Source organism: Dysidea avara, chromosome 11 (assembly GCF_963678975.1).
Source record: "Dysidea avara chromosome 11, odDysAvar1.4, whole genome shotgun sequence".
Classification (NCBI taxonomy): domain Eukaryota; kingdom Metazoa; phylum Porifera; class Demospongiae; order Dictyoceratida; family Dysideidae; genus Dysidea; species Dysidea avara.
The window spans coordinates 7,084,356-7,109,383 of NC_089282.1; the positions used below are offsets into that span (position 1 = coordinate 7,084,356).

The window sequence follows — 25,028 nt, forward strand, 5'->3', positions numbered from 1 at the left end:
TTGCATGAGTTCTTGACAGTTCAACTTACAATGATTCAGTCCAGCACATTGGCCTTACTTCTAGCAGCTACAATGGAAGAGTCAAGAAGTATAGATAACTATACTGTCGACAGATGGCACATAAAGAACGATACCATTCTATCTATGGCGATACCAAGAGTTCATAATATATATATGTATATATTATGAACTCTTGGCGATACTGAATCTGAGATTGTACAGGCAACCAATGAAATCAGCTCAATGGTGCAGCAGCCTTTGTAGAAGCTGAAGCAACTCAAGCATGTGATCAGACAACACCAGGCCCCATGCTGACAATGAAGGCAAGAGAATCAACCACTATTCCATATTTCTGAGTCTAAAGCAATAACATTGCAAGTGTCACCAATTACAATGCAGGTAACCCGATGACTTTGGTCAATACCACATCACACTACACTTCCCTACATTCATCTCATGTATAAGTGTTCTTAAGTTCAGAGGGTATTTGGTTAGATTTACAAGAGTACAGTAGCTATACCTCACATTAGCGATGACTTGGTCTAAGTATTTTTATGGTTGGAGTAGCAAGAGCTCCAACATAAATTCTTTTCCTAGAAAATGTATGGGATATGATGCATGGTAGGTATCTTTGAACATGTAGAACAGGGTTCCTATAGTTATGTTTACAAAATTTTCTAGGGAAATGACCACTTGTTTACTTAACAGTTTCACAAATACAAATGTGGCAAACTGGCCTACGTATCTAAGCACGTATGCTCCACATGCCTACATAACTACTATTAACAGAAAATGTTTTACAACTTATAGTGAACAGAAATATGGATGAAAATGCTATAACTGAAAACAGAGACACTACACATATTACCCATACACTATATGTTACTAAACCACCTCTAGTTTCTTGCGTTTCTTTTCTTCTAGCCAGTTACTTAATTGTAAAAGTCTCTTCTCACATTTCTGCTCTTCCTGACTGACATATTGGTTTCTAATCACCTTGAAGGCATTAGCTGTAGCATAAGGAGTCATAGTAATAGGGTCAACATATCTTGCTGGTAGTCCTGTGATTTGACAAAACTGTGGCTTAGCAACCTTCGGCTTGTTCTGGGGAAAGTACTGATGGGGGAATGACTTGGTGTCTGTAAAGACAAGGAAATTTCTTGAGTATTTTTCTTCTGATTTGTTTGTACCCTCTTCACCTTCCAATTGTTGTCTGCTCTTCTCCTTGTTGATGTCAACTATTAGTGGCATCACCACTGAATGGAAACGAATAAAGGGACCTTTAATTTCATGACTCTTTTCTTTAACTTTTTTCTTCTCTGCTTCCAGTCTGGCGTATGCTTCAAGAGATGCCAGGTTCTCTCGCTCTGTTCGTTTTGCCTCAGCAAGTAATTCTTCTTGAGTTAATCTTTTTACAGCTGTCCTTGGTTTCTTCTTTGTGAATCGCCTTCTTCTTGTTTCTTCTTCAAATCGTTCCTTAAATTCCTGACTGCGTTCCTGTGTTGACCTCCTTAGTGTTCGGGAATCTACATCACCAGGAAATTCATTAGGAGCTCTGTGTGATTGCTTCCTTGCCTTTGGCTTAGCATCTTTAGGCTTGGATGGTTTAGGTTTAAATGCTGTAATGATCTTTTTCTTTTTACGTTTAGGCTCCAGATCTTCCTCTTTTTCATTGTCGGATACAGCTAAACATAGAGAACATTTCTACATTGTAAATGTGTAGATGAAACAATCTACTTACTACAACTTTGTACATAAACTTTCTTTTCCCTATAATTCCATGTATTGCTATGTCAAATGTACCACAACAAAAAGTTGCAAAAAAACAAACAAACAAACAAACAAAAAAAACAAGCCTGGTTACCTGGTTGGGAATTGGTAGGACCAGAAACATATAATTAACTTTGCACAGCCTTAGAACAGCCACCTAAATCTAATTGTACAGCCATTACTGTGCAGGGGTCAGCTTACCATGCACAAATTTGTGACATCACACTTTGCTAGCCATCACTTAGTTAGAACACAAAACAGGATTGACCCAGTTAAGTGATTTATTGAAATGACACCAGGTAGAGAAAATAAATGTAATTTGTAACACCCTACTGCAGATTCATGGGTAGCATGTCAAGTAGTGCTGGTATTTTAAAAATTCAAACACCCTAAGTGCGTGCGTGCATGAGTACATGCCATCAAACTACAGACCTACAATGGGCACTCAAACCAAGTACAGTGACAGCATCTGAATAGTGTGTGTGGATTTACAATAATGGCTTTCTAATGGCTCAAATGGAATGTAGCACAGGAATTTTAAAATAAAGTTGTAGTGATATTGATTAGCTATGTAGCAAGTCTCCCCATGTTATTTGGCTTGCTAATAGACGGACAGACAGCTATTCAGCTTTTATAGTAGATTATATTTGTATATAACACAAAATACAGTATAGCGGAAAATATTGGCAGGAGAAAATTTTGGCGAATTGATCGAAGCTTTGCGATGTCTACGGACGAAGTACTACAGTTCAATGCCTCTCATTCGAATCGCGGCGCTCTTATGCAAATAGCTAGCTCGAGAGCTAGCTGTAATTAAAATTAAAACAACATGCACTAGCTCGCTAAGTCAGTATCACTCGCTAAGTCAGTAATCAAGACTGGAACACACGTGGCAAGTGAGGCAAGGCATGTGCATGGGCACTGAGCTGAATCGCTTGAGCTGAATTGCCCATCTGCCTGAGCTATTAGTCTAAAACCATACTGTATTCAATGGGATACTTGCGGAAGAGGAAGACTAACCACTCACTGCTGTAACAATATTCACTCACTGAGTCACTGATGAACAGCGTCTACTACACTTTCAGTGTTTAGAAAATGGTGAGTAAAATTTTGGCGAATCCATGCATACTCGCCAATTCCACCAAAATTTTCTGCTATACAGTACCTGGAATAGTGTTCCAACAATGTGAGATTAAAAAATATATATTTAAGAAAAATAAATTTTAAAAACTAGTGTGGTGATCTCTCAGTCAAGCACTATAGTGTCCAAACACCAAAGTTACAGAGAATACTTTAATATTAGATTGCATAAAGATCTTACATGCATTACATGGTGGACACTAGACACGCCAGTGTGTGCATGCGTGCGGTACTAACAGAGCACCACCTACACCCTTTCGTAATGTAAAATGCCTGTAATTTACCTGTGACATCTCCCTACAAAGGTGCTCCCTAGATTTATGTATCCTCAATAGTAACAGTCAAGAGAATGTGTAGCATACCCTACCCCGAGCAGCCAGGTAGACTTTCATGACTTAGGGATTGCTCTTCATGTCATATGGGCACCATACAAAGCTAGGTGCTCCCTATTAAGGCTGGGCGACATTTAATTCGTGACATGCGACTACTGCATGAGCTTTTAGCAATATTGTATTTGAAAACTGAAACACAACTACACAGCTTGGAAAGTCTGTAATGTTAATATGAGTACACTAAGAATCACTTTACAAACAAAAATTGACATGGTTAGCAATAGTATACATGAACTGTATCAGATGTGAGATTAAACAATAAGTGTAATAATTATTGTAAAATGTGATAAACATTGCCTATGCGGTAATATTGCGTGAAGGCTAAATGCGTGCGATAATTATATTGTAGGCACTTGATATTGGTGATTAATTGAAATATTTCCCAACCCTACTCCTTATTATGCCATACAAAGATGGCATACCATACAGCCTAGATATTCGAGTGGAATTTTTTTTGCTGATTTCAAGGATTTGGGAATTAATAGTGATAATTTTATCCTTGAAATACTTAGATCTCCATATACTACATTTGGGATTGTTTGCAAATTCACAAAAACATTTACTTTTAAATTGTTCAACATTGTCCCCTTGAAATATTTAGGCTACAAGTATAAGGAAAAAATTAAGAATTTTAAGTTCGATTAGGGATCAAAGTAGTGAAACTAAGGAGGTTGCCTAACCTGACGATATACTAGTGGACATTAAATCCCTATATACACGACCAGGAGCTTATGAGCCACCAAAGGTGGCGAAGGAGCATGAAACTTACACCGCCTGCCAGGTGCCATCACAATCCAAATCAATTGCCGATTAGTTTCCATATAAGGAAAGTAAATCTTGTTATTTGAAGCCGTATACAGAATTGCACGTGACCAGTGACAAATGGCAATTTACAGTTGGCTCGAGGTCTTTCTCTTCTTTGATGTGGTGAACTTGTCTCTACTTCGTGCAGCTGGAGCGCCATTTGCACGTGACGTAATTTGGATTGTCATGGAACTCAGCTTCATGCTCCTTTGCCACCTTCGGTGGCTCATAAGCTCCTGACACAACTGAATTAGGGATCAAATGTCCACTAGTATATCTTCAGGTGCAGGTGACCTCCCTTGTTTCCCTACTTTATTATTTCTTAGATCTCTATACTTGAACCAGGGGAGGAGACACCTTTATTTCTGAAGAATACTGTGACTGCTCTATTAGAGTATCTCGAATTATTGACGTTATTGAGCTAGGTTCTCAATGACAGCTATAGATGATTTTAGAGGGGGCTAAGCCCCACCCATAATCTTTTTCACAGGGGCTACACCCCACTTCTCCGCTGCCCCTGACTCGAACTTAAAATTCTTAATTTTTCCATATACTTCTTTGTTTACTTTTTGTATCAATATCATTACATGCATATCGCATTAGAATGGAAAGAATGGCGCCAGGCTTATTGTTTTCGTCTGAACCCAACTATCACTTACTGAAATAGCAAGGTGGCCATTACACTTTGTTTTCAGCTATGTTCATCCTGTTACACAGCATTACAAATGAAGAAACACTAGAAGAAGGACCTCTGCAATCAGTCAAAACGGGACGATTCCCGTCAAATGTAGAGAAGCCATCACACGGCTCTACCATGAATCAACACCTTGTACTGTCAAGATAAATGGGACACAAAGGACACAGGTGAATCGACGAAGCATCCATTGTACATACTGTGGTGTGCCAAAGGGCTGAAGCAACATCGAACAGTGAAAGAATCAAGCCCGTAGCCTTAGCCATTATCGAGATACACTAGGCTGAAGGGTCAGGCAGTCAGTCAGTAGAAAATTCCACTAAGCAAAAAACTTTTAACCAATTTTTCAGGTCGTACTGAAGGCACTTTTGGGATTGACTGCCAAGGCTACCATGAAGGTATTGCGAAGCTGGTTTTAGGATGATATTATTGGCCAGAAAAGCCCAAACCTTCTAAGATACAGCACTACCATGCTGTATGATATGGTAGTACAACTGGGACAGAATTCTTTTCCTCGTTCAACTATAGGTAATAACAACACGTGAGATTTTTATTCTAACCTGATTTTTTTTAAAAACACTCATCAACTCTTATTATCAAACATGCTTTTAAGCTGTACACCCTCAATTGAAGCTCTAGTCTCAAGGTGTGATAGATCCCACTGAGTGTTCGCACTATTGTAACTTCCTCAAGTCATGGAAGTAAGCTACTACCAACTAGCGTCAGCAAATATATGCTCTAAGATCTTAGAAAGACAACAACAAGTGGTAAGACTTTATCCTGCACAAATCAACACCACACATAAATTTAAATTAAACTAAGACAGAACCCTTTGAAGTGTTCTTCCAATAAGTTTACTTGTGGCACAATTAAGATAATAAGATTACAATGATACCTAGTGGTTTACTCTCGATGTGAGGATCAAAACTCATCATGGAGATAACTTGTACTCACAAGAGTAAACAATCTATCAACTAGATACAACCAATTAGCCATGTAATGGCAAATCGTGGCGGCAAAGACAAACTCACATGAATACTAATAGGACTACTGCCACATGGAATATATACAGTAGAATGTCCCTTTTCAGTAATGCATTTTCGAAAATACATTTTTCATAATTTATCACAACTGAATAGCTAGCTAGCTACAAGGACTAATATTACATCTTAGAGGTGACAATCAAAGAAAATACATAAACGAAGTCCGAGTGCTACTTGATCAGTTAGTTAGCTACAGGCCTGGGCCAATGGAAAACGAACACGATTCAAGCTATACCATGAGTGACACTAAGTACGTATCAAGACAATGTCAGAAGCCTAGGTGTATAAAATGCACCTATCAATGTCATTCCCCACCTAGCAGAGGTGGGAAAGCTGTATGACAAATTTTGGAGACAACTTTGTGTTACACATCTCCATACATTTACCAGAATTATTAACAATATGTCTAGATCTATGCTTGTTGCAAAATGCCCCTAGCATGGGGAGTTGAGGTGATGAATCGGGTGGCGCTTATCGATTAGAGATCATAAGCACCCCCTCCCTGGTCTGGTGAAATGCCCATGCCATTTCTGTCCGAGAAATCACCAACTCTGGCGAGTGATAATTGGTGTTTAATACTTATACAAGATTTTACAAAAGGTGACGATTAAACAGTATTTATCATTTTATGGCTGCGCAGTACAAACTTTACAAAAGCAAAGCTTACCTCAAATCATCACCTCTTGTGTAGTTATTAAACACCAATTATCACTCGCCAGAGTTGGCGATTTCTGGACAAAAATGGCATGGGCATTTCACCAGACCCTTTCGGAGGGGGCGCTTATAATTTCTAATTGATAAGCGCCACCCCGGAGAATGGGTCTGCAAGGACGAAACTAGTAGGAAATCAACTGACCCATCACCCACGCCACTAGGATACCCTAAATGAGGTAGAGAAATAAGTACTTTTGGAGAAAAAAGCATTCCAACCTATCACAATTTCATGCCCCACCTACCCAAATTTAGGGTCTGCAAGGACGAGACTAATTTCCTACGGCCAATAATAATACAAAGGAGGCGGGCGCATAGTCATAGGAAAACTATAAGCACCCTCCCTTAAAGTAAGTCTCATAACTAAAACACTACAAAGTTCAATGGGATAGGTTACATGGTCACCTTCTTGTTCTGGAGCATCAAAATCTGAGTCTACTTCGTCGTCATCGCTTTCCTCCGACTGGTACACCCCATCTTCTAAAGTCTCCTCAAATCCGCCATAAGCGGTCTTGTAGAAATCATCCGCGTCAAGTTCCTGGTCTAGTAGTTTCCCAATGTTCTTTCCAGCGTTATGCCTTTTCGAGCGCGAAGCTGCCATAACCACCTCTAATATTTTCAAGAACACTGCAAAATTCACGTGATACACGAGGGTGGATCTCTTTGATACCCAAATTCAGATATTGTCGTTGTATACAGAGTAACAGATGTGAGTTTTTTTGTTGTAAGAGTGTACTGTAATCTATTAGTATAGTTTACTGTGCTATGCAGTCGAAACGCAAGTGGCAAAAATATGCTTTATTACGCATATTTAATTGCACAGCTTGTTTTCCCGCGAAGAAACAAGCGCTTCTTCGGGTAGAACACCATCTGACTACAAACGCTTGTAGCTTCCAGATGCAACGCTCTTTCCTGTTTGCACTGGGTGTCACGCAACAACACGTCACTTGTCTTTCCCACAGCAACCAAATTCGGCAGCTGCAGTTGGTTAGCAACAAGCTACAAAGCACTGAACGAAGTTGGTGAGTAATAACAAGGTGATTTTGAGGTGTGGTACAAATTTGTTTCAAGCCATATTAGTGTTTCTAATTAATTTGCACAACTAGACAAAAGCCCAAACTTGATAATTATGTTGTAAAAAGTTGTGCACTTTGGCTGCTGTTTACACATACAGTGATTGTTGACAAATAGCATTTTTACACATTTTAAATCAACAATTTCTATAAAAGTTATCAGGCGGAGACTTCCTGTGCCAGAACACTGCTGCTACTACTCCGAGTTGACCAGAGATGAAAGTTTCTACCATCAAATTCAATAATAACTTGTAACTGCTTGGGTACAGCCATCTTCAAGGACTCCATTCCTACTGTGTCCAGGGTAAATCCCGCGCAGTATTGCTCCTGTCATGGAGATACACAGAGGTCTGGTCATCCATCACAGTCCTAACCTGTATTAGTTTCAAAAATACAACTGGATGTACTAGCTGTTAGAACGCAGTATTACTAAATACATAGAATGTGAGGTAAATTGGTCAAAAGAAAAGTAAAAATGTCACCAAGAGTTAATAATAGTGGAGTATTAACTCTTGATGTTACTAAAATCTATTGAGGAATGGATAGCTAGCTACACTGAAAGAGAGCAGTCACAACAGACCAATTTACGTACCAAGGCCACTTTCATCTAGCCAAATTATTGTTGCTTCAGAAGGGCTTTCTCATTCCAAAACAGAGTTATCATGGTACAACACTATAACTGGTACAATCAGTTTGTTCTGAAAGCTTTAACAAACCAAGGTTATCATCAGTTACCTGTACAGTACAAACCTCTCAAGTACACATGGGTACACATGAGACTTTAAAAGACCATCATTCTAAATCAGGAGAAGATCCAGGATTTCACAAGCTAACAGGAACAAAATTTGTAAAGCAGGGACTCAGAAAAGAGATACCGTATGACAAGAAAATTTGATGAATCTACATTTCAGCAGTTTTGGTGAATTACTATAAACATTCTTAAAAATCGAGAAATTATAGATCTAAACACATACTTTTAAAGGTGCTTATGAGCATTTAATGAATTTATAGTTTACAATCTAAACTAATTATTTGTCAAATTTTCTTGAGCAAAAATTTCCTGCCTTATGGTAAGCATCCATTTTGAGTAATTATCAATTTCCAGCAGTGATTACGATTTTAAAACTTCAAGGAGTTATTTGTATTACTATATTATATATAGTAGCTCCATGTTTCTAATTTTATGTACTGGTAAAGTTTCATAGTGAAATGCATAGTGAAACACATTAAGCAACTGCAACTGGTCTAAATAAAGCTTGTCAAAAATTCAGGACAACATTTAAATCCACATAATATACAGCAATGCTCTAAATTGCCAGATTTTGCTGTGGGAAGCCCTTACCATTGGATGTGAATCACAAGTTCCTGAATTCAGCTGCACTGCAAGAGTCTGACCTAGTAGAAGAGGTCGTAACTGATTGATCTATTTTTAACATGTGCACTACTAAGGTAGCAGTAATGATTATTTCTCAAGATGTGGGATAAAAAGATTGCATGGATTTTGTAGGCATCTGATAATGTAGGGATTTGCAATGGTGATGTCTTTCCATAGGAATTAATAGTTTTATGCACAGGCAATCCTTGTTATGCGTCCAGACTATCTCACTAACTCAACTTTGCTTCCTCATGAAATATCTAGATAGTTTCACTTTTACATTGGGTGAGTGTTATCAAATCACAGTGGCATGCAGCCAGTTTATTCCAAACTTCATCGCTATGGTTGCCCAGGTTTAACTATTTCAAAGCATCAAGACAAGGTACGAGAATTTTTTCAGTATTAGCAAAGATTTGTATGAAGGTTACATTTCTGTAAACTGAGGCTGATACTGTTGACTACTGAACTTGTAATGAGGATTGTCCATGTTATGAATCTCTACTTACACAGTACATGTACTAAAGGTGTGGAGCAACCGAGATATTTTCACTATTGAGAGAGCTATATCTGAACCACAAAAATTTCTTTCAAAAATGTTTTACATTTTGGCAATCCACAAAAGTTGTTTTAACACCTTATAACACTGTGATGTATGGTTTATTGTGTATAACAAGATACTGAATAACACCCTCTTCTATATTAACAGAGTACAAATTTGTTTCACAAATGTATACAGTTTCATACAGCTACTAGACGTGCTCTATACAAACCTTATCACTTTCGTTGACTCAGATTTTGTGCACTCTTTTTCGTTTATCCACAGCAAAGTGAAATCGGGAGTAGCTAAATTCTTGTTCAATTCTAACACTAAAATACTTTCAGCCCGCACGTTTCAAGATTAAATAAACTGAATAATTGTCTCCATAAATCATCTCCTCAAGTGTTTTTATTCGAAAATATGCCAGAAATTTACTGGTTGAACGCCATTTCTCTCGTCCGCGTGGCCTGGCGAAAACGCCATTTTGGACTTGTCGTAAATTGCGCGTGCAAGTAAAAACTCCCGTTTTTTGTCGCTTGCGTTTCGACTGTATGGGGCATTATATGCCAACGTGTTTATTTGCTGCCGGCCGGGTAGTGCCGGTGCTAGCTTAGTAGCTAGGTTCGCCTTGTTTAGGACTTGGAATCACATTTCGCATTTCTATGCGAACAGATCTCACTCCACACGTACCTATGTTGTAGTCATTTTTTCACCCACACAACAGCTTCACAGCTGCATGAGTTGTAAAGCCAGGACTGAAGCTGCATCATGATGCAGTATAGCTACACTCGAAGCTGGCACTGTGACAAAGAAAATCACAGATGCAGTGCATCATAGTCATATGTGTTGCTGCACAACTAAATTATCACAGTCTTATTGTTAGGTAGATGATAATGATTTCTATGTGAATGCATATATTATAGCACCTTCCCATAAATGCTGAAACAGGCTAATCAACACAATCTTTTGAATTCAATGCTCAGGCATTTACACTGTTTGGCATTTAGCTACCACTAGAGGCTCAATTTGAGTCATGACTACATCTTAGGGTAGGTGATCACTGCTGTGTTTTGCCCCGTACGCGTATGGGGCATCCCATACGTGTATGGGGCAGATAACTTGTCCCACACGCATATGGGAAGCCCATATATACGCATATGGGACAGCTCTCCCCTCTATTTTACCTGGGCCATGATGGGCTGCCATGCCCAGCCGCATATGATTTAAAGATGGCATGTGCATACAGTAGCTACTGACCCTCCTAGCGACTCTGAGGTTCCAGAAACTGAAATATTGATATTGCAAAAAAAATCGCGCCTCATACATGATGCAAACTCACTGCAGTGGCAGATCTAGGATTTTTGAAAGGAGTTTCTAAAATAATAATGCCAGAAATAAATATAACAAAAGTTCAGAGTGAAAGTGTAAAGCATCATCAGTATGAAGAGAGAGTTTGAGAGATCAAACATGGGAACTTTAGTCCTCTCGTTTTCTCCACTTCAGGTGGCATGGGTGCCTCTACCACTGTAGCCTATAAGTGTCTGGCCTTCCTCTTGTCTCTCAAGTGGAAAACTCCTTATTGTAAAGTGATGAGCTGGCTTTGCTGCCGTCTTGGCTTTTCCCTTTTGCAATCAGCCATCATGTGCATCAGGGGTTGTCGTTCCTCCTCCGGTCATCCCCTTACGGGTCATATACCAGCCTCAGTTGACCTACCACTGGGGGAGGGATGCCTCGGGACTATCTTCTACACTGTAACTCTAAGCTATGATGTCTATGTAAAAGGGTTTTGCCCATACCTACACCTACAGAACTAAAACAACAGAACCTACAGAACAATGGATATATGTGGTGGATGGGTGTGCAATTAGGGCCGGTTCTTCTATATCCTTTAAATTGCAAAAGTTCAGAGGAAATCCAGAAAAATTTGTGATTCTAGAAAATTTTGAGATTCTTTAAGATTTTAGGCTACCTTTAGCTACTGAGCATTTACAATTAGCTAATCCATGGCAATGGCTCAAATCTTACTTAAAGTAGCTACCGATCTCAGTGTGTCAAAATCAGAAATGCTGTTCAGATCTATGCAATGTTCTAAGTCAGGAGTATCACAAGGCAGTGTGACCTTGGGCCACTATGATTTGACATTTTTATCAATGATTTTCTAGAGAGTAGCTATTCGCTCAATTCCTTTTCTGTTTGCTGATGATACTAAATGCCTGCAGATTATCAACTCAAGTAATGACATAAACCAACTTCAAGAGGACATTACAACATCTCACTCTGGAGCTGCAACACTAATATTCTTTTTAACGAAGCTGAATTTATTTCATCTACAATTCTAGCCAAGAGCTTCAACTGCTCCTGACCTTATACATACAAGGTCAATGGTAAAGAAATTCCCCAAAAAAACATTGAACAAAGACCTTGGTATTACCTTTACTGACAACCTCCAATAGTCAGAGCACTACAAGATCACAGCAGCAAAAGCCTACCTAACCCTGGGACTTCTCCGTCGTACTTTTAGAACAATATTCTAATGAAAAACAATTATACATTTCCTTAGTCAGATCTCAGTTGCTCAGCTATGTGGACCACAGTTAATCAAGCATTGGAATGCATTCAACGCAGGGCAATGAAATTCATATTAAATCATTTAAATGACTACAAATCATCTTACAAAACTCGACTTGAGCAGTTACAATTGCTATCACTAATGTACACATACCACTAATATATCACTAATGTTTCTAGTATAGTGCCTTAAACAGCCATCTGATCATTAACATCAATCAGCATATAAAATTTGCTACAAGCTCTATAAGATCCGGAAACTCTTGCAAGTTAGTTCATTCCAAATCACCTTCTTCCATACATCAGCACTTCTATATTTCAGCAGAATTGTCAGGCTGTGGAACCATCTACCTGTAATCAACACATCTCTTTCAGTACATCAACTTAAGCAACATTTTATAAACTACCTCCGGGAAGAATTCTTAATCAACTTTAATCCTGATTCACCCTGCATCTTTAATAGTGTCTGTCCCTGTTATCAATGTTCAACCATTCCAGTTTCAACTACTTTCCACACTTTTAACACAATTAACTCTGATCAATGACACAACACAATTCACTCATGTGTACACTGTATGCATATCTGTAGTTTAATTTGTTTTTCAGGCTACAGGACCGTCAAGTCCTGTAGACCTTCAGCTTTTATGCTGTGAAGTTTTAATAAATAATTAAATAAATATATTAGACTGTGAAATGAACTAACTGTAGGGCGAGAGTTGTACTAAGCAGTAGCCTGACTGCTCTGTATTAGATGGACTGTTCTATTAGAGTATACACAGCTCTCTACTAAAATTACTATAGCTACTCAGCTAAGTTTGTAAAGGGATTCTGTCGAAAGCAAAGAAACCAATCTAGATCCGCCAATGAAACTGTCAGGACTTAAGTAACTTTGTAGTTAGCTAGCCAGTTAATTACAAGGTTTTTAAAATGTATCACCTTGAATGAAAGATTTAGCTAATAGATTGATTTAATCTAGTAAACCATATGCGTATGGATGCCCTGTATGTGTATGGGTATTCCATATGTGTAGGGGATATCCCATATGCATATATAGGAAGCCTGTATAGGTGTATGCGTATGGGATATCCCATACGCGTATATATAGGACAAAATTATAATTATTCACAACATTGAGAAGTTAAGATGCTGGTAATTCATAACTAAGTATAGCCATTGCTGCATAACATTGGTGGAAGGGCACTTGAATTCACTCTTTTGTGCTAAAAGTATATTATGTTCTTAAATGAACAAGAAACTTTACTTTCAAGTTAGTCTGCTCATCTGCATGATGGGTGACCTCGCATAACCTGTTGAAGCAATGCCCAACTTCACGTGGCAGTTGGGGGACATCGTACAATTTCAGGTTCCGTGACCTATCTGCACCGTAAGACGTGGCACAGTCCTACTATATAGTCCTTCCACATGCATGCAGGAGAATTTGTCTGCACTATCACTCTACATGTGTTTATTCTTCAATACAGATGTGTTCTCCAGATACGGTAGCAGTGTTTGTTGTTGTTGTTATGTGTACCATGGGATGCTGTGGAGTATTTGTATGGGGAGTATGTCTGTTTGGCTGTGCCTACTTAATTTGCAAGTGAGTCAACCACTGAATCTACTGTATACATGTATAAAACACGAACATATTAATAATTATTATATGCAGGTCTTGCAAATCAAGGAAATACAAGAAACAAGATAGGAAACGTCCACAGCGTTATAATGGTGATGCACCACATCCAATGGCCAATGCTCCTCCAATGGCTGATATTTCACAACCAATGCCCATGTAAGGTATATGTGTACTCTTCATGAGTACCAGACCAGATGTAACGTGTGCATGGCATGATGTATAATCATGACAGCTCATTTAGCTATACATAATGCTATAATATTTGTTAAATTTACAGTTTTATTATGACTTTTATCCTCACCAGAAACCCTTCAGAAACCATTACTGCAAGCATGGTGGTAATATAAGTATGATCCATGGAAAAGCGTAATTAATATAATTATAGAATAGTTCTACCTATGTACTGTATTACAGGATGATGGTTCCAGCATATCCCAGTCAAGGAACTTTAATGGTTCATCCAATTCAACCTGCGGCTGGAGGCTTTTGGGTACCAAGTGTTGATGAAGCTAATGCAAATTTGTATCACCAAGGAACAATGCATTCACCTTTGTCATCTTCCAGTCTACAAGCAAATCCTTCATACCGTAGTGCATCTCAAGGGTGAGTCACCTGATATATTCCATGTATCTGTAAACGTATCCTATGAATGAATAGAATAGATAGCTACAACCAATGAATGTGTACAGCTATATATGTACATGTCGTTGCTCAAAGTTTTGGATGGCAGTCCATGCAAGTCCAGCATTCATTGATGGATGCTTTAATAGAGTATTATAGTATCCGTCAATGAATGCAGGATTTGCAGGACATGTGTGGGTCCATGCAGGCTACACGTACGTAATATACATGTCCTGCATGCATGGTATATATGTAGGCTTTGCAAAAATTTATGCACTTCTAACTGGTATATAATATAGACTCTCTTTTGATATATGAAAAGTACCAATTCCATTATACAGCATTAAGTCACTTGCTGATAGATTGTATATAGCTAGAGAATTTTTTTAAATTTTACGTATTTATAATCCACAGAAGTGCTTGTCTTTGTAAAATATTGCTCGTAGCCGCTTATATGCTAAACGTTGTGCAATAAAATTAACTAGCCTACTACTACTATACCTAGCTCTTATGAGCACTCAAAAATTTGTCTTAAAAATTTATGTATAGCTATACAGGATGCAACAACACCAAACAGTGTCGATTATATGATGTATGTTAACTGTTCTAGATTTTTTCAAGGAAATCCACTACACCACTATACATCTAATAGCAGTTATGTGACTCAGGATCATGATCAGTTTTATAATGTTGACATCAATGACAGGTATAGTGCTGTATAAACAGTATTGTTTGATTAGGCATGCCTATACGTATGGAGAGTATTGTGTATCAATTGTCAGAGTAACTCCTGTCAAGTGTCATAATGTATATGTAATAATGCTTTCCGGGATTGAAAATGGAAGTTGAGCATGTAATAGCAACCATACCAGTGGGCAGTAAATTTCTTTGTTGAAGTTATCCGTGTTTCACCTTCTCTACTTCCTGGGTGTGGTAGAGTGCTTCATACATGAATTGCAGCAAACTTTTGTGAAATTATATATGCGTTGGTCCAGTTGCCATTGGCAAACTGGTATGTTTGAAGCCAAAGCTCAAGAATGTGTTTTGGCTTCCCTTTGGTACATGTATTACCCAGACAAAGCAATGAATCATGATGAAATTAGGTAGACTCATACTGCCTTCTGTTATGCACTCCAAGTATTGTTTAGTCATTTTTGACAGGCATGCCATGCAATTTACTACAACAAGACCTGTTAAAATAGACAAAACATGGATACCTCTACAGTGGAACCTCTCTTAACAAACTCTTCCAGTTAAGGACACAATAGAAAAACCTCGATAATCAGGACAAAAATTTTGGTCCCAACCCCTCAGGTCTGGTCAATCCATTTTTTTACCTGTGAAAGAGGAAAACCTCTATACCTATTACAGCAAAAAGTGGCCAACATTTCTGGGTCCCAAAATGGCCATAATAGAGAGGTTCCACCGTAACTGCAACTTCCAATTCCAATCCTAGTAAATGTTATTATATCTATGGTCAAACCTTCAACAAAAGTGACTGTTTTATTAGAGTATTTAACTACACAGTGAAAAACATGCACCATGTATTTTGTCAAAACCCAGGTATTTGTTACCTTGTATGCAACATTAGCTACTAAAAAGCACAACAGATTATAACTCATCATTTGTTGTATTGGCAGAAATTAATACTATAATTGCTTATCAAAATATAATTGGACACTAAAATATTGTGATTATTAATGGAAAAGCACCGTCCATTAGGGAGGATTCAACACTAGGTTCTTGGAGCTTGACATCACCAGCTCATACTAATAAGGTATTACTTCCATTATTCTTAATCAAACTGCTGTTCTTAATTCGATATCAAAATGGTTAGGTACAGTTGACTTCTCTGAAATTGTTTTGTCTTATTTCTAATGCCCTCCATTGATAAAAATTACATCAGTTTTAAAAGGTGATATTATATACAAGAATTTAATTCTATAGTGACCTATCAATATCTTCTTATTCAAATTCCTGGCTGTGTTCATTTTTTGAGTCTAGCTTTTAATATGATATGCTTTATTGGGGTGGTAAAATCATGGGCCCAACCGGTGTCTATATGACTATATAAACAACCGTATTAAGGCCATCAGTATTGCTTGTTTCCCATCTCTATAGGCAGTGTTGGGAGTAACGTGTTACGTAATATTATTACTTTTGTGGTACCTAAGTAATATAATGAAATACGCTACAAAAACAGGTAATATAATTCAAGTTACTTTACTTACAAATGTAACGCGTTACCTAAGTAATATAGTTACTGTAACGAGTCTAATATTACTACTACAAGTAATGGAGTTACTAATCTTGTTAATAACCCACTGAGTAACGCCTAGCCACTACAAAGTAATGAAGCCTACTGAATGAAGCTTATTCACCAGCTTCTTGCTCAGCTTATAACCAAGATTTGCACATTGCCCAACAACGAAATCATGTCACGTGATAAGGTGGTAGTTTCACACGTGACAGCTTAAGGCTGTGGACACAAAGTAATATAATATGTAATATTATTATAGTTACTTTATTTTATGGGTAATATGTAACTGTAACTAAATAGTTCAGTTGTAAGTAATATGTAATATGTAACTAGTTACTTTTAAAAAGTAACTTGCCCAACACTGTCTATAGGTGCAGTAAAAACAGATATAGGTAGGAAATGATTTTTGATTATATAATAACAATAATCAGTCAATCGATCAATAATACACTCAGTTATCCTTCTTGACTGTTTTATTAGAGTATATATCCTCGCGTATCTCGATCAAAAAGGTGCAAGGCTATGCGCTCTGCGAAACAAAGGTGGAGGGCCCCAATCCTCCTAGTTATGTTATGTGTGCGAAGCTAAGTCGTTTTCTTGACATTCAGTTATTTAGTGCCTCTATAGTTTGTTCACGTAAAAATTTAGCGCAGCTAGCTACTTAAACATTGATGCAGTTAGGTGTTCATGGGAAACAAAGAATAGTAAGGATGGCCTAACCATCCAATATAGTGAGTTTCAAGCTTAGCCTGTACACTTGAAATCCTTGTGAATCATATACTATATAATTGATTTATATGTCTTATGGTTCAAGACAAAATGTACAGGAAATAAATAATGTAGGGGTACCAAGGAGCTTTAAAGCAGCTAGAGCCCTGGCAAGACAAACACACACACACACACAAAAAGAAAGAAAGAGAAAACACACACATATATCAATTATTAGTTTAATTTAGTAGATCTGTCAGATCCCACAGTTCTGAGGAGCAATTCTATATGAGCAGGATATTGCAATTCTGGTAGCTTGATCAAACAATAGCTTAATAGCTCTGGATGGTAATTTGCATGCACAAGATACGTTGGTCAGCGTCGCAGGTGTAAAGTTCCCTAAGCAACCAATCTCACTTGTAACAAGCTGGGCATAGCTACAGGCCAGTACATTAAAGGTCCAGTAATAATGAGCTATAGTGATCTATATTATATACACATATATTGTACATTAGTTGTTATGTTTGTCATGTATATAGTGATAATGATGCTCCTCCTGATTATGATCAGTTACAGAAACACCACATGGAGGACAGCAATGACTCAGATGATGATGATGATTCACAGTGTATATGATCCTTGTCAGCTATACATGTTAATTTATAAAACTAATAATTATAAGTGTAACAAGATAGCTATATATACATATGTAACAGCACTCAGTATCACGATTTGTAAAGACAAGTTTAAGACTATAGTAGCTGATTACAGTGAGTCAAGCTCATCAGTATTTTTAATTTCAAACACCATCACGTGTAATGGGGCTACCACGGTAACATCACGTGTAATGGGGCTACCGCGGTAATCCGCGTTGGCTCCACGACCCAATGCAAAGGTCACCAAGTTTGAGTGCTTCACGAGATGTCATGGTAAACAAAGCGTGCCACATGGGGCGTGGCTCGTTGTCTACCAAGACCATCTGAAATCGATTGTGGATTTGAATTTTTAGTGACCGACGAAATGGAGAGAGACGCGTTGCTCAAGCAGGCGGACCACATGTGGAAGATGTTGGACAACATGGCGGAAAACGACCCGGACAGCTATCAGCGATTTATTAAAAAGCAACTACAGGAAGGCGCCACACACTTACAACCTCCTCAACCAGTTTTCTGCTTGAGTTGCGAGATTAACGAGGTTCGAGACAGATAGATAACCTATGTGCCATGCTCAAGGGTACTATTATAATATACTTTGCAGTTGACACAGAGTTACTGCTCTCTAGCGCCCCTTCGCATAGAGGAAAGGTCTCGTCACTCTTGTCTTCATATGTGGCTCAATATAAGACCATTCACATGCCTTTTGTGCTGGGGGTGGTAGGCGGGTAAAAAAAAAAGACCATTACTAAACCAAACCTTATCTCTGCCATAAATACTGTAGAATTATGTAATGTGTGGAAGAGTTTGTCACCAAGTTTGTAAAGATACGATATGATCGAGGTTCGTCAATGGGGAATTTTATAAAGAAAAAAAGATAGAGGTAGTAAAAAGCCTTGTGGTTGGATATGATATACTCGCAATAGAATCTTTGGTTATGTTAGCGACCGTATGTTAACCTATTTTGAGAGCCACTTACTTTGTATGGTTATCAGACATGCCATTCTTGCTAGCTGCCATTATTGTGACATGATTAGCTAATTCTGTAATGCTAGAGTGACATCTTTATGCGAAGAGGCAGGTACTGCCAAGCTACCAGACTAGCTATTCTCTTAGAAGATATACTTTATGAACCTGTAAAGATTTATACAAGGTATAGTCATACAATTTTAAACATTTATCACCTGCCCATTTCCAAATTTGATTTGCACTGAAACTGATTTCATTTTTTACATCAAACAACAGAACTCTCACTGGTGGAATACTCTCCCTTTGGTACAATTCCATTTTAATTTACAACCTACCTGGAGGAATTTTGTGACTGGTTGTCATTACACTACTTGTGATGTGCCATGTAGCTTCCTTGGTTGTTGGGGCCCATTTTTAATTTGTAGTATACCTGCAAGAAGTTTGGTGGTCCATTGACATACAGTGGAGAGTTGATTATCCAAGCTAAAGTGACATGGAGGGAAGGATGATTGAAAGCAAACAGTCATTATGTGAATGCCAAAATGACTGCTCCATTAGAGTATCTTGGAGCTGCATGGCATATAAAGATCTCCCAGAGTCCTTTATACTCTTCCTGTTATGTCGACTGATGGGATGCATAAAGCTTCCCATTTTGCCTCAAGTGTCAACAGTCATTGTCAGATACCACATGGTTTGTACTGTCTCATCTAAGAGAGCACTAAGATATGGACAATGGGAGCCCCCATGTGCTTCTGCAATATCTCCTAGATTTAATCTTGCATACTCTTTACTGATTTTAAAGATGTGAGGGTGGACTAAAGCCAGTTAGAGCAAAATTTCAAAAAGAATAAAGGGTAAACAAGCTATATATGTAGTGAATTACTCTAATAGAACAGTCACATTTAATATCTCTTGATATCATTAGTAACTATTTATCTGTGAGAATACTGTGAAAATAGTATAAACTACCATCTCGGAGCTTCTAAAATGTTTTCTGGGGGAATGACCCTTACTCAGAATTTCATCCATATATGTTGCATAATTCCAAAAATGATTCCTTCACTCTTTGGCCTTCTCCACTGCTGTAACATAATTCATCTCATACATAACTTATAGCAAGAGTTCATATTCTTTTAGGGGGCTTGTACTGAGGGATTATTACAATGTATTCTCTACATGTGAAGCACCCCAACAAGGATTAATAGCACCATTGTGATTACGCTGGTACAAGGCGTGCCCAAATAGCTAATCTAACCATGCTTATTTGTGTATGGGTTGTAGGTTATAAGGTTTCTAATAGCCACTGTGCCTGATATCTGCAGTTCCCTCATGCAGTTGTATGGCTTCATATAAAAACATGTTTTATTCATAAAAGAATAATAACTCTCATAGAATGCTATGGTGAACATACCACTGTGAAAACTGTGTTGATTATGTAACCAGCACAATTGAGCATACATTCTACCACTACACCTGATGGGTTTTTCCACAATGGCTGGTTGTAACAGGACTAAATTTTGAATTATAGTCTAGGAATGTTCCCTTTTATAGCCATCAGTAGAGCTGCTTTTTGAGCTTAGCGTGAGTCTGTAGTTCCAATATTGACAATAATGAACACTGTTAAGAATCACTTGTTTAAGGGCGATTCTCTCTTTGTGTTTGTTTATAAACTTGCTTAAAGTAATATTCTGAAACAGTCTTATAACATAGTGCCATGGTCTTCTTTACACAGCAGGAACATGGTCCATGCCTCCTTGTTGTTAGCTCTGGTAGAGTTCCACTGAACTCTATGTAGAGAGAAAGATACGGTGTTTTAAAAACTTCATGACAATAGTGGGCGACCTCCTGACCACCACCTTAAGAGGCTTGCACCAACTGTAATATACTGTTTAGTTAATTGTCAGGTGAGTACAGAAAGGGATGGTGTAAAATATTGACTGTGGACTATGGACTGGACTGTGGGGACTGGACTATGGACTGAATAGCTAATGAAAATGTTTGAGTTCTTAGTAAAGTATACTGGTGAAAGCTGAAACTTGTGCCAAATCCCACTGTATGGTGTAGCTAAGGGATGGCCAAGTTAGGAACTGGAAATCATCTGAACAACTACTGCTATACCCTATATTTCAATGCACCAAAATGCTAAAGTTAATTCTGTGGACTAGAAATGGCATGAACATTACATTGGTTACATTGGCTAGCTTGGAGCCCATTAGTGCCACATAGCCACTAACAGTTGATTTCTTTACACATTGTAATTGAGCTTATATACTTGTAGATTGAGCTGATCAGTTTAAACAAATGCACTCAAGAGCATACAAAACCACAAAGGGATAATTTTTATTAAACTTCAAAACATTGCTCACACACCATTCAATAGTATGCAGTTGGTTCCATATCCACATACAGCAGCCACTATAATGTACAGCGACCAGGTGGGTGCTCACAGCCAGCCTTCGTGTACCTGGTTTACTCATGCCAGACAAATTCAGTCATTTTGTACTAAGACTTACATAGATTCATATGTGAATTCTTTGCTGGCTGCTATATGCGTTAGACAGGTGACTGCTTAATGCAGACCACAGAAAATATTTGGGACCTCGTGGCAATGGCCATTATTTTTATAATGGTCATTATACAAAGGTGATCACTTGATCCAGGTGACCGTTAGCACAGGTTTACTGCATGTACATAAAAACTTATCATCTACTGTATGTACACAAGTTCTACTGTACAACAAGTTAGTATCTGTAAAACTTTACTAACAAATTGGACTTGTCGTATGAGGTTTATGCTTTGTTGGCCCTTCTGTATAGTTTCAGAGACAGTTTCCAAGGAGTCCAGTGCCATAGTTTATGGACTGAAAGCAGCTATACTGTTTGATTTCTGACTATGTCAACAACACCCAGATCAACTAACAACATGTCCACATAGATCATGTTACTGTGTCTTAAGTTGATGTGTCTGGGCATGTGAAATTTTGTCAGCACTTTTGTCCAATTTACACTTACATAATGTTTAAGCCAAATTATGAACCCTTGATCCATCTGCGTGTCCTATCCTGGAATACTCATCTACTGTTTTGGCTCTTCAAGAACATTTAGAAACTGGTAGTAGTGTAATGTTGAGTGGCAATATTTCTCTGTGGTAATTACTCATTCACTGCCAACTTTACTTACATGACCTTTAGTGGCCAAAGTACTTTATTGTGTATGATTACTTCCAAGAGTTGTGTGTGTGCTTGCTTGGGCACATTTGTCTGCATATATATACGTGTCCTTTGCACAACATGTTGCTCTATTTTCTGACACCAAGCTTCTGGTATGGTGCTTTTCATATTCATGCTTACTCTGTATACAAACCAACATTATTCTATATTAAAGATATAGAGTCTACTTTGTAGTGTCCTTCATCCAAATAATGTGACAAGTTAGTGGGAGAGGTCTAAATGCTTTCGTTTCCTGTTGATTAAGTCCACACAAAAAATTCTACACCGGAAATGGCCTGGGCTCAACCTTTAAGTACTGAGCGCCCTCTTACAGATGCTTAATAAAAATTAAATATTATTATGAACACAGGGCAAATAAAGGTGATTGCTTGGTATTTAACATCTTCCAATGAATTCATTTTAGCAGCCAACAGTGACCTTTATTTTTACCTAAGTAGATGTTGTTAGTACCTTGATAGTAGGGACCTTACAAGACAAGGTCACTATCAGCTTGTAGGGTCAGAGTGTGATATTTTTCAATTTCCAATGATTTCTGATGAAAACTAATGCGACTGAAGTGAGGATTAAATTTGTACTGTATATATATATATGTAGATGACCTCCCTTGTCTTGGGTACTTTTTATTGTTATGATTTAAACTTGTTATGTTCAGCAAATGTACTGACTGCATGCAAACTAGCTACAGTGCAGTCAGTCAGTAGCTGACTCAAAAAAGTTTTTGTACCGTTTCTATAGGACTCATCTACTTATAACTTGCTATACATTAATGTTTGCCAGTGGACTAAAGTTCCTGCTCCTAAGACTGACAATGATGCTATACCAGTTAAGGGTGGTACTTTGCGTAACCTAGACAAGATTGCTCAAGTGTATGACGTTGCATTTAATCCATCAGTCATTAAGGATTGTACTAGACGAGATGCTGAGGGTCAACTCATTCAATTAATTTTAGACTATACTACAGACATGACCAAGTTAAAGCTGAAAAGAAACAGTTGTAAGAAAGTTAGTAGAAAGTTTGTTGGTTCAGAAAAAGAGGTAATATCTTCCATTGATGAGCGCCAACAGTCACATGACACTGTACCGAAGATTTCTACAGACCAACCTCATTCTCTGTTAGAACAACTAGCCAGCATTAACAAAGAAACTGAAGAAGATGCGGACATTGTTCTATCCAAAGAACCTGTTGTAAAACCTCTGCATAAGAAGCTTATTGAGGAAATATCCTCTGAGAGCAAAGAGACTTTACGACATCACGTCATCAATGAAAATGGAAAAATTACAGTAAATATAGACATTGGCAGTGATTCAAAAGACATTGGAGAAGCTGAGTTGGATGTTTCTGAGGTATGTATAATGCCAGTGAAAGTTGCATTATTTTTGTTTTTTCTTACTTAGCATGAATTGGAATTCAAGCTTCCCGATATGTCTGATAGATTAATAGTAAAGTTACCTCATGCAGTAGATAAAGATTCAACAGTCGCAAAATTTCAGCCTAAGACTGGCCAACTTTGTGTAACTATGATTTGTAAATAACTTGTCTAACTATGCAAGTTAGTACAACTTTTATCATCGGCAACTCTGCACTTATGCTGAGAAGCTGTTTCTAAGATCAATGACAGATAATGGCCTGTTAAATAGAAATGGTATAATACTATATAGCTCTCAACCATTTGTCTTACTTGTATAGCAGACATTCAGCTGGCTGTGTAGTTGTGAAACTTAAAAGTGTATACATGTACATGTTGAATTGGCTGCAAAAAGTCTACTCAATCAATTTATGGCTATTAAATGCCGTGCAGACAGTATGTAAGCAGAATTATAGTGCACAGGTGATAAGGAGGGTATACATAACTGAGGTTGGGGGGAGGGGGGTTACTGTATTTATAAGGGATTGTCCGCAGTTGAATTGTAGACTTTGAACTGTTGGCTCTTGTGTCTAGTTGGTTGTACATTAACATGTACAGGTGCCTGAGGCATAATGCTAGCATAATACAAAATAATCGTGCCATATTGTAAGTCCCAGCCCATAAAACTTAATGTCACAGAAAAGAGACCCTAATAGAATAGTGAATAGACCCTCTCTCACAGTGAATGTCTGTTGTCTATTCCTTTTACAATTCCTATCCTTTGAGATGAAGTTATAGATTATAATTATTTTATAAAGGCTACTAAGAAAATGATTGATCTTGTTGTGTAAAACAAGTCACATCCTTGATCCCCTTAATGGAATGGTAAATGGTTGATACAATAGTGCAGTGTGCAAAGCCTAACTAAGGAAGTCTGGGAGCATGCCATCCCCCCAAAAATTTTTGAAAATTTTCTGAGATTGAAATTCATTTTGGCTGAACTTTTTTACTGAACATAAGGTCACTTGATGCTGAAAATAATTATTACTGGTATCAGTCCGCTATAGCACTGCAATATACTAATACTAAAGCTGTACTACAGGGGTTGCACAGCTGCAATAATGGTTTACATTTATCAGTGTTAAATTTCAAGGGCTCTAGATCTAATGCTGATGCATAATCCGAAACATATATTTCAGTACAAAGTGATGTTTAAAACACTAAAAATATAACCACAACTGTTGCAACTGCTCTCAACAATTGTTCAATTTCAATGCTCCCATTTAGAATCACTTATATTGGTAAGGAATTTCTAGTTTACCTCATTCATACGTGAACATTCTAGATGGTACATGTTTATGCAGCAAGTGTACTATAGTTGTCATGTTTGTCAACAAAGAACTTATATCCCCTAAATGTAATAACACAGTACAAGGGATGTATGTACCGTATAGTGGGAAATTTTTAAGGGACGAAACTTTCGCGAATTTCGTGAGTGATG

General features: G+C 37.8%; 3 protein-coding genes across 3 annotated transcripts; 2 read left to right on the forward strand and 1 right to left on the reverse strand.

Moving 5' to 3' along the window:
• Positions 1-795: 795 nt before the first annotated feature.
• Positions 796-7,204, reverse strand: LOC136237845 (vacuolar protein sorting-associated protein 72 homolog). Its single transcript, XM_066028069.1, has 2 exons — positions 6,960-7,204; positions 796-1,685 (listed from the first exon to the last, which is right to left on the reverse strand). Exons 1-2 carry the CDS (start codon positions 7,153-7,155, stop codon positions 886-888), a joined length of 996 nt encoding a protein of 331 aa, XP_065884141.1. The 5' UTR covers positions 7,156-7,204; the 3' UTR covers positions 796-885.
• On the forward strand, positions 7,152-18,104 carry LOC136237850 (uncharacterized). Its single transcript, XM_066028076.1, has 6 exons — positions 7,152-7,263; positions 13,590-13,705; positions 13,775-13,897; positions 14,156-14,344; positions 14,973-15,068; positions 17,870-18,104. The coding sequence occupies exons 2-6, from the start codon at positions 13,590-13,592 to the stop codon at positions 17,964-17,966; spliced, it is 621 nt and encodes a 206-aa protein (XP_065884148.1). The 5' UTR covers positions 7,152-7,263; the 3' UTR covers positions 17,967-18,104.
• Positions 18,105-18,267: 163 nt separating this feature from the next.
• On the forward strand, positions 18,268-23,955 carry LOC136237847 (PIH1 domain-containing protein 2-like). The gene is made up of 3 exons (XM_066028072.1): positions 18,268-18,524; positions 22,917-23,525; positions 23,577-23,955. The coding sequence occupies exons 1-3, from the start codon at positions 18,351-18,353 to the stop codon at positions 23,712-23,714; spliced, it is 921 nt and encodes a 306-aa protein (XP_065884144.1). The 5' UTR covers positions 18,268-18,350; the 3' UTR covers positions 23,715-23,955.
• The last annotated feature ends 1,073 nt before the right edge of the window (positions 23,956-25,028 follow it).